Source organism: Silurus meridionalis, chromosome 25, assembly GCF_014805685.1.
Source record: "Silurus meridionalis isolate SWU-2019-XX chromosome 25, ASM1480568v1, whole genome shotgun sequence".
NCBI lineage: Eukaryota > Metazoa > Chordata > Actinopteri > Siluriformes > Siluridae > Silurus > Silurus meridionalis.
The window spans coordinates 5192695-5207254 of NC_060908.1; the positions used below are offsets into that span (position 1 = coordinate 5192695).

The following is a 14560-nucleotide window of genomic DNA, read 5'->3' on the forward strand; positions in this document are numbered from 1 at the left end:
CAAACTAACTTCCCTTTGACATCCGAAGATGTCCAGCAGTGCCATCAGTAAAGAACTGGCAGAAAACCAATGAGCCCCAGATATATATAATATCCAGAAAAGGCAGGCCTGAAGTTTTCTTCATGGAAGAGTTGCTAAGTGACTCAACTATGCACAAAAACATAGGAATTGGGATGCAGAAAAATGGCTGCAATTGCTATGGTCAAAATATAAAAATATTTGGCAGTAGCAAGAAGTTGTTTGCCAAAGATCTGGAGATCGGTGCAATAATGAGTGTCTGCAGGCAACAGTGTACCATGGTGGAGGTTCCTTGAAAGTTGGGGTCTGTATTTCTGCAAATGGAGCTTGATGTTTGGTCAGGATTTAAAGTGTCCTTAATGCTGAGAAATACAGGAAGATACTTATCCATAATGCAACATAATCAGAGAGGCATCTGATTGGTTGCAAATGTATTCTGCAGCATTGCCATTAGGAGCTTATTTTCACTGTAGAGAAGAACAAGGAGTCCTTAAAGTAACAGTTTTGGCTCCCACAGGGTCCTTAGTTTGTCTGGTATTACATAAAGCGACAGAAGGATTTGAGGCAGCCTAAATCCACAAAAGATTTGTGGTTAGATCTCCAAGATGTTTGGAACAACCTACTCACCAGGTTCCTTCAAAAACTGTGTGCCTAGAAGAATTGATGCTGTTTTGTAGGCTGTTTTGTAATCAGAGGTGTAAAGAGTGGCTAAAAATCATACTTGAGTAAAAGTATAGATAACTTACTGCAAAACTTACTTCATTACAAGTTAAAAAATCTATTCAAATATGACTTGAGTAAAAGTCTCATGAGTATCTGATTTGAACAGTACTTGAGTAATTGACTTGTATTGAACGTAGGGTCAAAGATGCACTAGTCCTCAAAACCAAGACATGTGTATGTAAAAAGCCAAAACCTGTTCATTTGTGAGGTTTCATTTACAAAAATAAATTGTACACCTCAACACTTCAGTAAACAAGATCAACACAACATGGAACTCAGTCTCAAAGAGTGGCTATATTTTTATTCAAATGGCTAAAAAGTCGCTCACGGGCAGCAGATGCAGGAAGGGGAGTGTTGAGCCTTAATGACATCTTCAACAGAGGTGCAAAATGTAATTGATATCGCTCATTGTCTATTAAAATATAGTGGAATCAAAAATACATATACTGAATCATAAATGCAGTTAAGTAGAGAGTTGCTCATATATTTGAAACTCAGTCAAACTAGAAAGCAGACAAAAATTACTTTAAGTACAATAACGAAGTATTTTGACTTAAATACTTCACACAACTGTTTTTTAATGATGTTATGTATTTTAGGTTTGTTTTTGCTCAGGAGTGTGTATCATAAAAAATTTAACCTGATAAACATGATTGGACACTAGCCACGCCCCCTCGCTGTTAGGCCCCGCCTCCACCTGTACACGGTGAGCGGAAGCAAAGATGGCGGTGTTTCTGTAACGCAGGGAGACGGAGGATCAACGTCAACACGCAGAAATAACAAGAAAACAGACTTTACAGCTTTCCGTTGAATTAAGGACATATTTAGTTACAGTTATTGAAGTGTATCTGTTTGTAACGCCGTGTATTTCCGATATTGTGTTACATTAATAATGACAGAGCAATAACAACACAGGACAGGAGGAGGGCAGGAAGGCAGGAGTGCCGGAGACGAGATTTGGGTTGTTTTTGGGTTCCCGAAATGTGTTTCAGGTAACGTGACATTATTTGTGGTATTTTTAGTTTTTATAAATATAAAATATCCTTCGAATGCAGAGTGTCATTGTGCTTTTCAACGCTGTTCTCGTGACACTCGTATGCTGACACGTAGGCTGCTGCTTCTGCTGCCGCCTTGAACACTGGACCTACTTTCCTTGAAGGGATTTTTGTCAGATATATTCTTAAAAATAAATATATAAAGATACGAATTATTTATAGAGTCAAACATCAACGTTTCGGTTGCTATTCCGTGTCACTATTTTGGGTTTGTTTATTTTAAAAACCAGGTGGCTTTTCGTACAGTATATGGAGTCTATTATTTGTGACTCAAACGTTATAAAACCTTTTTATAATTCATTATAACGTCGTGTGTGGCATATAACCTTAAATAATAATCTCTAAACCAGTGTAGTGCATTAGGGCCCATTTTAGCCATGCTTTTAACTTGACTAGTCTCATGAGGCGAGATTTATATGGGTCGTGCAGGCAGTGTTTTGCATAAGTGACTTCCTCAGGTCAGGTTTTCAGCCTGAAAATTCCTGTATTCATTTATTAATGTTTGCTAACAAGTTACATCGTTTTGCATTTGTTATCCCATATACAGATCAGACCCCAGACAGATCTTGGACTTGTTTTTAATTCTAAGTCATACCAGACAAAACCTGTAATAAATCAATGTTCCTCTGTTTTCCTATGAAGTGTATTATGCATTGCAATAACAGGACCAGTTAACAGTAAGAAGGTGACGGTGTTGTGTTTGCACAGACGTGCTGATCCGATGGTTCTTCTTGTGATAGAGAGAGTGTGTGCTGTATTTGTATGTGCATGCAAAACCTGGGGTAGGGAGAGTAAGAACGAGTGAAGTACACTCGCACAAGTAACCACAAGGAATACTGGAGCCGACATTCCTATCATGTGCCGAATAGCAGAGTGGCACAGCTGCAGGAGACAGCTGCAGGTTCATACGACAGTATTAGTGCACTGCAGATTTTTCTAGTTTAGGTGTTGCAAGAGCAAAAACAGTGGCGGTCACGAGCGGAACGTGACGCAAGGTGAGGGCTTTGAGACTTTTCTGAAACCACAACAAACAACTAGTCTTTATTTGATCAAAAACAAAGGGATAGATCTTTCTTATATTGAAATTAGATAAATACAAACAGAAGATTTAGTGATTATAAAGATGATGAACTCTCTGGGTTCTTCCACATCCTCAAAATATTCCAGTAGCTGACTTTAAATCGCCTGTAGATATGAAAGTGTGTATTATTGGTTTGTTGCTTATAGATAGGTGTCCCATTTATTTTATTCCCATCTCACATCTAGTGTTCCTGTGGCAGGTTTCAGCCGCTACCCAAGATAAAGCAATTAATAAAGATGAACGAGTAAATGATAAAAAATCTGTTTTAAAAACTCCTATTTGATAATCAGTTATTTGATAAATGAATTTAGTCTGTTAGACGTAGAAACGTAAACATGTGTAATCAGATTAATATTACATTATAACCAGTGAAGGGAATAACACTGATTATCACTTCATCATGACACCTAGTAGTAGTCTGTGAGATATATTAGGCAGCAAGTGAACATTTTCTCCTCAAAGTTGACGTGTTAGAAACAGGAAAAATGGGCAAGCGTAAGGATTTGAAAGAGTTAGACGGCTAGACGACTGCAGCTCTTGTGGGATGTTCCTGGTCTGCAGTAATCAGTATCTATCAAAAGTGTTCCAAGGAAGGAACAGTGGTGAACCGGCGACAGGGTCACGAGCAGCCGAGGCTCATTGATGTAGTGGGAAGCGAAGGCTGAACCATTTTGGACTCAAATTGCTGAAGAACTTAATGCTGGTTCTGATATAAAGGTGTCAGAATACACAGTGCATCGCAGTTTGTTGCATATAGGGCTGCTTAGCCACAGACTGATCAGTATTAAGTATTAGGTGGTCATAATATTTTGTCTGTAAATCTAAATTTGTGTTGTTGCAAATGCAGTCAGTAAATCAAAGCTTTATAAAACTTGGTGAATAAGAAACGATTAGCTCAGAGAACTGTAGCTTGACTGGAAAATGTCATAAATCATAAATTTCTTCCGCACCACAGGTAATCACTTCCTGAGTTCCTTTATTTTCCGTTGCAATGTCGTCCACCGCAACCGTCCCAGCACTCGACAACCTCTCCGTGTCCTCACTGCTGTCTGGGGAGCTGGAGGATGGGAATGAGGGCGAGGACGGTGAGCTGGGTGACCTGGAAGTGAACCCTTACGATAGTTTGCCCTTCTCTTCGCGTTATTACGCGCTGCTGGAGGAACGACGGACTCTGCCCATCTGGGGACTGAAGTATAATTTGCTCGAGCTTCTGGAGACTCATAGCATGGTGGTGTTGAGTGGAGAGGCCGGCCTGGGCAAGAGCACACAAGTAAGAAGCTCTGAACTTCTCTTGACCAAACTTGTTAGGTTATTAATAAATATTTACAGTAATTACAGTAATAGCACTAGAAAACATTTCGACTGTGACCTTTTTTTGAAACTTTAACCCTCATACACGAGTGTGTGTGTGTGTGTGTGTGTGTGTGTGTGTGTGTGTGTAGGTGCCCCAGTGGTGTGTGGAGTATGCTCTCTCTCTGCAGTTTACCCAGGGCCTAGTTTGTTGCTGTCAGCCATACTCAGAAGCAGCTTGCAGCTTAGCCATTCGTGTCGCGGATGAGATGGACCTGAGTCTGGGGCTTGAAGTTGGTTACAGGATCCCTCACGATGACGGCTGCACACCAGACACTTTACTACGGTAGGCTGGGACCCCTACATACGCAGCATACACAACACACACATCCCTATTTTTACATGCCTTTGTACAATGCACATACCATATTTGGTTAATTGTGGGTGTATCCTAATTAAACTAAGTATTAATATGCAAATAAACATGGTTACATGTACATACACTCATAAGCTGCTTCTGCATGTTTGTTGAATTCTATTGAAATGAACACATTGATATTTCCTTTTATTACTATATATATATATATATATATATATATATATATATATATATATATATATATATATATATATGATTTTGTTTGTTTACATATATTTTTCCTTTTTTATGGTAATTTTTTTCAACCCCCAGTTTTGTCACGGACACACTGCTTCTGGAGGAGATGATGTCGGACCCTCTGCTGAGGCGCTATGGAGTTCTGGTGGTGGATGAGGTGCAGGAACGCACCGTGGCCAGTGACGTGCTCCTGGGTCTGCTGCGTGACGTGTGCCGGCAGCGTACAGAGCTCCGCGTGGTGGTTCTCGCAACTCCTCCGGTGGCTAATACCATTGCTGATTTCCTGGGCGAGGAAGTGCCTCACCTCAAAGCCCCCCCTGCACCAGGCCGGGCTGCTGCAGAAACGCTGTACAGAGACCAACCAGCTGGCAGAGAGCCGGCCACAGCTGCATGCCACATGGTCCTGGATCTCCACCGACGAGGAGAGGAAGGAGATATACTTGTCTTCCTGCCCAGTGCACAGGTAATAAATTGACATGTACACATTTATCAATTGCTTAGTTCAGAAGAAAGGTCTTCACTGTAAATCATTTGCTGTTGTATCGCATCTGCCATGGTTTTCAGTGTATTGTGTGTCCTGATTGCTTTTTCTCGCTTACTATGGTTGTAAAGAGTGCTTATTCGAATTAGTACAGCTTTTCTGTACGGTCAGATCAGTCCATTATACTGATATATACTGATAAACCTCTCTCATTATCTAAGCACTTCCAGCCTGCTTCTTCACTTGATGTTCTTTGTTGTTTGCACATTTTGTATAAGCTCTAAAGACTGTTGTAAATAAAAAATTCTATGAGATCAGATCTCTCTCGTGATAATCTTAACATTGCTATTGAGCCAGAGCGCTATGTGTTAGTGTGAGTGAAAGGACTTCCTCCTTCTTGTCTGTTCTGAAATGTATCTGTTATAGTGGCTTGAATTACGTACACTTTTATGTTCTTTGTATGCTATGACAAATGGCTTTGACAAAGAGGCAAATGAACAGTAAAGGAATTTAACGAGCACAGTATTCATAATTTCCACAGGTAAATCATAAAAAAAACTATATATATATATATATATATATATATATATATATATATATATATATATATAGTCAATTGATTAAAATATTGTCATTAGTTAATCGCAACTTAATCGCACATTTTTATCTGCTGTAAATGTACCTCAAATAAATACTTTTCGAGTTTTTAATACTCAAATCAACATGGCAGGATGCTTTATGCAAATGCATGATTATTTGTGAAACCTTGTAGCACATCCTTTCCAGCTCAGTCCCTCTGCCTCGCCATTCGCTACAAATCCTTTTCTCCTTTCTTAGTGTCGAACTTCTCATACAGCTCCTCATATGCCTTTTCCTTTGCTTTAGAAACATCCCGCTTCACCTGCAGTCACATCAACTTGCACTCCTGCCTACTTTTCTCATCTCTCTGCCTATCCAAAGCAGTACAGATTTACTGTCCTCTGAAAAAAACTCAACATACAGCCATTATTGTCAACATAGCTGGCACCAAAAGTGAGTACACCCTAAGTGAACAGGACCGACCTCTATCTCGCACTGCCTAAATCCTCCTGGGTATGGAATTCACCAGAGCTGCATAGGTTGTTGCTGGGATCCTCTTCCACTCCACCATAATGACATAGAGCTGCTGGATGTTAGACACATGGCACGATGTTAATAAACCATGATAAATATCCACTGGTCAGTATGAGAGAATTGTACTCAAAGCACCAAACTGCTTTAATACAAGAGACACAAATTTGTATGGTGCTTTCATGCAGACAAAAACATGAACATGATGAATAGGACATGTGGCTTTGCATGCGACATGCAGCTGTTATCAATTAGGGTGTACTCACTTTTGTTGCCAGCTATTTAGACAATGGCTGTATGTCGAGTTATTTTTAGACGACAGTAAATCTGTACTGCTACATAAGCTGCACATTTAGTACTTTAAAATATATCCAAGTTTTATTTCTATAGTATTGTCCTTTGAGAAGATCTTATAAAATGAAGAATGAAATGTGAGGGGTGTATTTACTTTTGTGAGGTACTGTATATACTGTATAAGATACCAAATGTGTTTGTTTTGGCTCACCTGATCTTATGACATTTTTGGGTCAATTCCTCATTCTTGTTATTACTTATTTAATCACTTATTTAGTCTTTCCTTCTGCCAAGTACATTTTTTCTTTTTCAGCAGCATTGTATCTGCCGAATAGATCAGGTGTCGGACACTAAGATCACTTACGTTTGCTCGAGTTTCTCTGTATTCATAAATGGGTGTATTTCTAGATCACCTGCTTTTCCCAGAGGAATATCAACATGCTCATGCCCAAGAAATCATTACAGCATCTGTTCATGTGACTGGCACACTCATACACATGCACTCGTATAGCTACACCTTTTGTCAATATTTTTTTACAGCACGGCCCTTTTCCTTATCCTAGCTGTCATTTCAGCAATGCCTTGCTGTGAGTTGCTGTATAGACTTCCAGCTTAATCTTTCTAATTTAAAGATGAATTTACGTGTTTGAGGACACATACATTTGAAAGCAAACACTCACGTTTATATTTTGATTAGGGTTACGGTATATCCTAAAGGATTTTGAATCAGTTATCCTAACAGATGTGCCATTCATATGCATTCAGTCATCATTACTTGATTTCTATAGCAAATTGTGTATGTGAAATTAAAATATCTGCTGACATCTTTATTTCTTAATTTTTTTCCCAACATCTGCAGGACATCAGTGATTGTTCGGCTCTGTTGGAGAAGGAGTGTGTAGCTCTGAGCCCACAGCTGGGCGCGCTGCAGGTTCTGCCGCTCCACCTGAGCCTCGATGCAGCCGCTCTGTACGTTTACACGCCAGACGGAGATGACAGCCAAGCTGAAACAAAAGAAGAAAACAAGGCTGGACCGTGTTTAAAACGCAGGGTCATCCTTTCAGACGCTCTGGGAGAAGCCTCGTTCTCTTTGCCCTGCATTCGTTACGTCATCGATACAGGATTGGAACTCAAAACAGTACGCGTTTATTCATACGAGTCTTTGATGGATTTCAAAGCCATTTCAATATTCACTCTGTTTTTATATATCAGTCAATTCATATTTTCTGTTTTCTATCCAAGCATAGTCTACTGTAAATGTTTTTACACACAGTGTTCATATAATATTCACACATGATTATATATACACTAAGATTAAGGCTGCATCTACACTAATCCGGATACATTTATAATGGCGTCTTAAAATTTTTTTTCAAACATGCTTTCTTGTTACAAAAAAATCCAGGTGTACAATCCCCAGATTCGAGCTGACTCCCAAGTCCAGCGGCCAATCAGCAAACACCAAGCTGACGCCCGCTCTCAGAGAGTGAACAGCACATTGCCAGGTGAGGCTTCCTCATAGAAGTACCGCATCCAGAAGTCTAGTAATGATTAACTTATACTCTTTATTGCCTTGCCCAGTGGTAGACTGAGACCTGGGATGCGGTAAATTATTGAATCATATAAAACTCAAAAGGGCGGCACTTGTCTGCACTAAACTCAGAACAATTCATTTACATTGTGTACAGTAGAGCAAAAAGAACAGTATTAACACGAGGCTGAGATTTGTGAACCACCAAGCTGAGTGCACTTAACTCTCTCTTTTAGGAGTATGTTTTCGTCTCTACCCCCAATCCCTTTATGAAGAGGGAATGCCTGAAGCTCGGTGTCCCGGAGTAGCTGAGGCTAACCTGAGCCACCTGGTCCTCTTTCTCAAAAGACTGGACATCGCCGACATGGGCCAGTGCAAGTTCCTGGATCGGCCAGGTCAGACCACTTTACCTTTTTTAGACTGGCAGTTACTCATAGTTATAACTGATAGATCTAATTACTATATAGATTCTTTTTAGTCTTTCCAGGGTTTTCTGCAGGGTCAAAAAAAAAAGTCTCAAATAAAAAAATAGACATTTTAGGCCTTAAAAACTATATAGATCCATGAAACTGATCATTTGATACCTATCTTCATTTTGTTTACAAATCAGTGCATCTATTTTGGGGGGAATTATGTAAGGTAATTAATGCCTATGATAATTGTTTCTTCAGCACCAGAGGCACTGATGCAGGCTCTTGAGGACTTGGATTACCTGGCTGCTCTAGACGATGATGGCAACCTGTCGGAGGTGGGCATCATCATGTCCGAGCTTCCTCTGGAGCCACCACTGGCCAGAGCCCTTATCGCAGCCTGCGAGTTTGACTGCGTCAGTGAACTTTTGACCATCGCTGCGATGCTTACAGGTCAGGAGCAAGTCTTTCCAACTGAATGCATGCATATACATATACATATATATATATACACACAACACAAGTTACATTTAAACCATATTTTCAGCAGTTTTCTGTACTTAAACAGGATTACATGTAATGGCATTTACAACTTCTTATTTTGATTGTTTCATTTCAGTTAAAGAACAATTTAATCTTCTTCACACATTGTTGCTTTGTTTCCTGGATACCACCAGAGTAAACAAACCACTTTTTTCTTTTCACAGCTCCACCATGCTTTGCGACACCTCCAACCAATAAAGAGGAAGCAGCGTTAGCTCATAGACGCACACTTTTGCACCAAGATGGAGACCATTTGACCCTTATTAACATCTACAATGCCTACTTACAGCGTGAGTCATAGCAAAACATCCACAGGTTCATTTCAGTGAAAGTTTCATACAGTATCATAACCAGGGATGATTTCCAGTGAGGGCCCAAGAGAGCCCTTTAGATGTTGGATTTTGGTATTTGACAATCTTTGTCTAAACTTCCAAGGCATAAGCACATTTTTGAAGGTTTGTTGGGCTGTCAGAAAGCTGGCAATCATTATAGATATGGGTCTCAGTACAGTGAACTGTATTTATATACAGATTTATCTTAAATAAAACAAGTTATGCGTCTGTATGTGAACCTATTTAAAGAAAATACTATTTAAAAGTGGTGCCTTATGTTGTGAGCAAATATGTTGATCTGATATCGTTTGCTAATTTAGGACCACCCAAATTTCCAAATAGAAATTCCATATGCAAGTGGTAGTTCTTTAGTTTTTCCGTGTTACGTGCTCTAGTCAAACCCAGCATTAGTGGACAGCTTGGGGCTATACTGGTGTAACAGCTTGCTTTTTTGTGTTTCGTAATAGACAACGAGGACGAAGCCTGGTGTAACACTAACTTCCTGAATGCAACTTCACTGCGATTGGCTGTGGCTATAAGGGCGGAGCTACTCGAGGTGATGCAGCGAATCGAATTGCCTGTTTCACCGCCTGCTTTTGGCTGCCAGGACAATACTACTAATATAAAACGGGCTCTCATCTCCGGGTTCTTCCTTAAGGTAACATGGGTCATTAAAAATGCTTTAAAGCGCTTTAAAGTGCTCTCGTGTTTATTAGTTATAGAGTCTTGAACTTCCGCCTTCTTTAGGTTGCCCATGATGTGGATGGCTCAGGGAATTACTTACTGTTGACACACAGACATGTGGCTCACCTACACCCCTTCTCCTCTTACTTGAGCCGACGGCCACAACCCAATCCCCCCAGCTGGGTCCTCTATCACGACTTCACTATCTCTCATGACAACTGCATCTGCATCGTCACTGCAGTTCATCCGCACATGTAAGTGTTTTAATGGTCTGCTTGGGTCTACTGCACAGGTTCCCAAAGATGGTCTTGGAGAATCCCTCCAGTCCTGCACAGTTTAGGGTCAACCATCAACATATGCAGTGCATCCGAAAAGTACACAGTGCTTTAATTTTTAAACATTTTGTTATGTTATAGCCTTCCCCAAAATCCAATCATTTATTACAAATGAAAAAAATGAAAATAATAACATGTATTCACAGCCTTTGCAAATCATCCCATAGTGTATAATATAGCCCTCTCCGTGCAGCAAGTAGACTTACATGTAAAAAAAAACCACGTGGTGTCAGTGATTTGCCTCTAGAGGCTGCTTTCGTAATGACAGCGAACCGCAAGCCGGAAAAACTATCAATATAGATTTAGTTCCAGCAACTATCTCTGCCATTATCCTCAAAACTGATTAATCCACCGATCTCTATCTGTTATAACTTTAATTCTTACCCTGCAGGTTGGTAGAACTAGCCCCACAGTACTATTTGGAGAACCTTCCCCCCAGCGAAGGCAGAGACCTATTAATGGACATCAGACAGAGTGTTTTCCCACCAGAGGAGCAGGAGAACGGCGAGGCTGAACATGAGCGATCTGGAGAGCATCGAGACCATCACAGTACAGAGATGTGTGTTCTGCAGTGATACACTCAGGGGTACACCAGACCCTCAAGTTGCACTTCGGGATTTTCTGAGCCGAATATTTTACACGTAAAAAAATAAAATAAAATAGATATAGCGGGTTTGGGTTTGGGTTTGGTGTAGCACATAAAAGCAAGCGCTGAGCAGAATTTAACTGTAGCTATAACGAATCAGAAATGCACAATTTCAGCTTTTACACAGCACAGAATCTGCACAGATTCAACTTCAGTTAGTTTCTTTCATTTTTGCTATGACGTGCTTGTCTTAGACCAGACAAGCTCATGTGATGTCTACTTGATCCTGTTTATGCAGGAAAAACGGCACAGATTCAAATACTGGAAACACTCGAGCAATAATAAGCATGATGTCAAGACCTGAGCTCTTTCTACACCTAAATCACAATATTTATAAATCTTCTAATGGATGGTTTAAACTTCGAACACGTTTTACAAACACACTACATTTATTGAGACGAGAATTTCAGCTTAATCAGATCTTATAATGTTTTAATCCAGACTGTATATTTTGCTCTCTATTGTCTTTTTGTGAACAGATGAAACGCAGGTCTTTCCCCTGTCCTCTTTAAATGGATGTATAAAGTATTTTAATTAGAATAATAATTCAGGATAACCTGAGCCTCGAGATCCTTTTCTGGATTCTCCTCAGGGTTGTTTACACAAACCCTTTTGTTGGACGATGCTTCCGTTTTATTGCCGAAGGATGTTTTTTTTTTCTTACTAAGTACTCTTTGTAGTTCGTTTTTATCTTTTTCTGAACAAACCCGCGGCTACTTTAGTTAATTTATCGAGGTTCAGTGTGTAAATTATAGGTGTAAATACTTATTCACTCAAAAAACACAACAAAAATCTGTGCTTTATAGGCAAGCTGTTTCTCTCTCTCTCTCTCTCTCTCTCTCTCTCTCTCCTCTCCCTCAGCATCTTGTACACAAACCTGCTCATGAGATGTAGAAATAAGACTTTTTGGGACATGTAATAAAAACACCACATTTCTGCTGTTCACAGTCGATGGGATTCTTTTGATCTTGCAAAGAACATCATTATTATTGTTTTAATGTAAAGTGAAAATATTTCCAGCCAAAGTAAAATAAAAATCTGAAGTAAATCCAAGTAATCACGGCACTAAGGATTTATTAAACCTCACAACATTAGTTTTATTTTGTTATTTGAAAAGAGTGAATTATAATGCAGCTTTCACATTCAGTGAAGTCCAACAGCAGAATGTCAGTGAAAGAGAGAATCTGTGCACTGGATGGTCAGAGGATTTAATTTTTTTTGTAGTTGAATCTGAATTGTGTTTCTCACAATATTATAATTACTCCAAATACAAAGGCTTAATAATCGAGGCTAGTTTTTCCGGTGAGGTCCAGATTTTCAGCACTGTTGTACTGTTGGCCGAAGGAGGAAAAGAAGAGGAAGAAGACGTCTACAGAGACAGCAGGGAAAGGAGAAGTGTAGGAGACTGGAGGTCGAGTTGGTACTTTAAATGTTGGTACTTGGTGACTGGTAAAGGGAGAGAGGTAGCTGATATGATGGAGAGGAGAAAGGTAGGTTTGTTGTGTGTTCAGGAGACCAAGTGGAAAGGGAGTAAGGCCAGGAACATTGGAGGTGGTTTAAACTGTTCTTTCATGGTGTGAATGGAAAGAGAAATAGTGTAGGGGTGATTCTGAAGGAAGAGTACAGTAAGAGTGTAAAGAGAGTGTAAAGGTGAAGAGAGTTTCTGATAGTGTGATGATAAATGTAATCAGTGCTTAAGCTCCTGGGTTGTGAGATGGAGGAGGAGGAAAACATCTGGAGTGACCAGAGTTTACTTTAATTGCCACTATCCATCCAATCATACATTTCTTAGTGGTCTACAAACTCTTCCACGTCTCCAGGCTGCAGTGACATCCTGAAAGTGTAAAAACGTTATTATCATTAGGGCTGTTAATGCATTATTGGCAAAAGCAATCCAATGACTTTATTTGCTATTCTTAAAAGCAAGAAAAATAATTTAAGCATTTCAAATGGCACCAGACCCACACCATTAAATCTACAGGGTTCAAAACAAAGAGTAGTGGGTAAAACAAAAGTGGCCATTTTAGCATTTTAAAATGACACCTACGTTACTAAATTTTATACATTTAAAAGAATGAATGTATAGGAAATTTTTTACTTGTGTCCTATAATAAACATATTTACAAGGTGAACCTGATGCGCATTTTTTTTTGTTTAACTATTAGCAAAGATGTAACATTTTTTGCAATTCAGAAATGTAAAAAAAAAAAAAAAAAAACTCTTCAGTCCAAATTTTTATCATTATAATCTGGTTGAAATATTCATGAGTTTATTGTTTTACAGTATAAACATTACAAACTGATAAACAATTGTTCTGTGATTTTTTTTTTTTTTAAGAACTGTGGGTTTTGGTCCAATTTGATAACAATACTGGATACTGTATGTTTTAGGATTTGCTGATGGCAATATAAATAATATTATAATATAATATAATGATCGTTTACAGATTGTTTGGTACCCCACAAAAATATTTATACAAGAGCAAAAAAAATACATTTTAGTGCCACCTTATAAAAATACCATCTTAGATTCCGAGTCGTAGCAATAGGAGATTGAAGTGATAATATTTGGAGAAAAATCACAGAATTAAGTGAAACTTTTCTGTTTTGCATAAACGGAATTTTCCGTTCTGTTTACGAGTGACGGGGAAAACCTGTTGGATGATGCATGTTGGTTTATCCAGCGGCGCCCCCTAACGTTTACTCTCAATCATTGCAGCTCTGATAGACAACCGTTCAAATGAGCATTTATCCATTTTCAGGAATCAGCATCCAGAAAATACACCCTGGATTACACTTTAGTCCAATCATAAAATCAATTAATTTCTTCCTTTTTTTATTTGGAAGCTTTCTAAACACCCATTTGCTATCAATTTGCTAAAAATCGCTGCTGTCTATCACTCTAGACCAGGTAGCCCGCAAGGACCACATGAGTAGCCGGCGGGCCTTTTCTAAAAATAGCTGTTTCCTACTTTGTTAAATCATTGTTGATAATTATTATGAGAAAATTTGGATTTGTGTGTGTAACAGTTTGCACTACATTAATCTTAGTATCCCATTGATATACACCATTGATGCTCCACCAGAACAGGTTCATTTTGAGCTACTGTTAGATATTAGTTTTTAGCTCACCAATATATTTGATATCAACAATCACTGTATATGAGTCTTGTTTCATTGTGACGCACCAAGAATTACTGGTACCCTTAACAAACTGTGTTTTCTAATACATATCACATTTACATTTAAGTTTACAGCATTTAGCAGATGCCCTCACCCACAGTGACATACAAACAATGTGCTTTGAGTCACAATGAAGATTCATCAATGAAGATATCAACATTGGTTCGCTAGGTTGCAAATTTAGTATACCAGCCTAAAATCTGTTGGGAGGAATTATAGCACTTTTTTT

The 14560-nt window shown here is 39.0% G+C and overlaps 1 protein-coding gene across 1 annotated transcript; it reads left to right on the top strand.

Annotated features, from left to right (window-relative positions):
• Positions 1–1433: 1433 nt before the first annotated feature.
• Positions 1434–12206, top strand: dqx1 (DEAQ box RNA-dependent ATPase 1). Its single transcript, XM_046838522.1, has 12 exons — positions 1434–1733; positions 3833–4147; positions 4320–4513; positions 4859–5246; positions 7528–7806; positions 8074–8173; positions 8436–8594; positions 8871–9062; positions 9317–9442; positions 9952–10142; positions 10232–10422; positions 10895–12206. Exons 2-12 carry the CDS (start codon positions 3869–3871, stop codon positions 11076–11078), a joined length of 2283 nt encoding a protein of 760 aa, XP_046694478.1. The 5' UTR covers positions 1434–1733; positions 3833–3868; the 3' UTR covers positions 11079–12206.
• The last annotated feature ends 2354 nt before the right edge of the window (positions 12207–14560 follow it).

Bases quoted from the DNA above. Each gene is read 5' to 3' on its own strand.
- dqx1 (XM_046838522.1), top strand. From the start codon at position 3,869: ATGTCGTCCACCGCAACCGTCCCAGCACTCGACAACCTCTCCGTGTCC. The intron at 4,514-4,858 runs GTAGGCTGGGAC...TTCAACCCCCAG, and splicing joins ACACCAGACACTTTACTACG to TTTTGTCACGGACACACTGC. The intron at 9,443-9,951 runs GTGAGTCATAGC...GTTTCGTAATAG, and splicing joins CTACAATGCCTACTTACAGC to ACAACGAGGACGAAGCCTGG.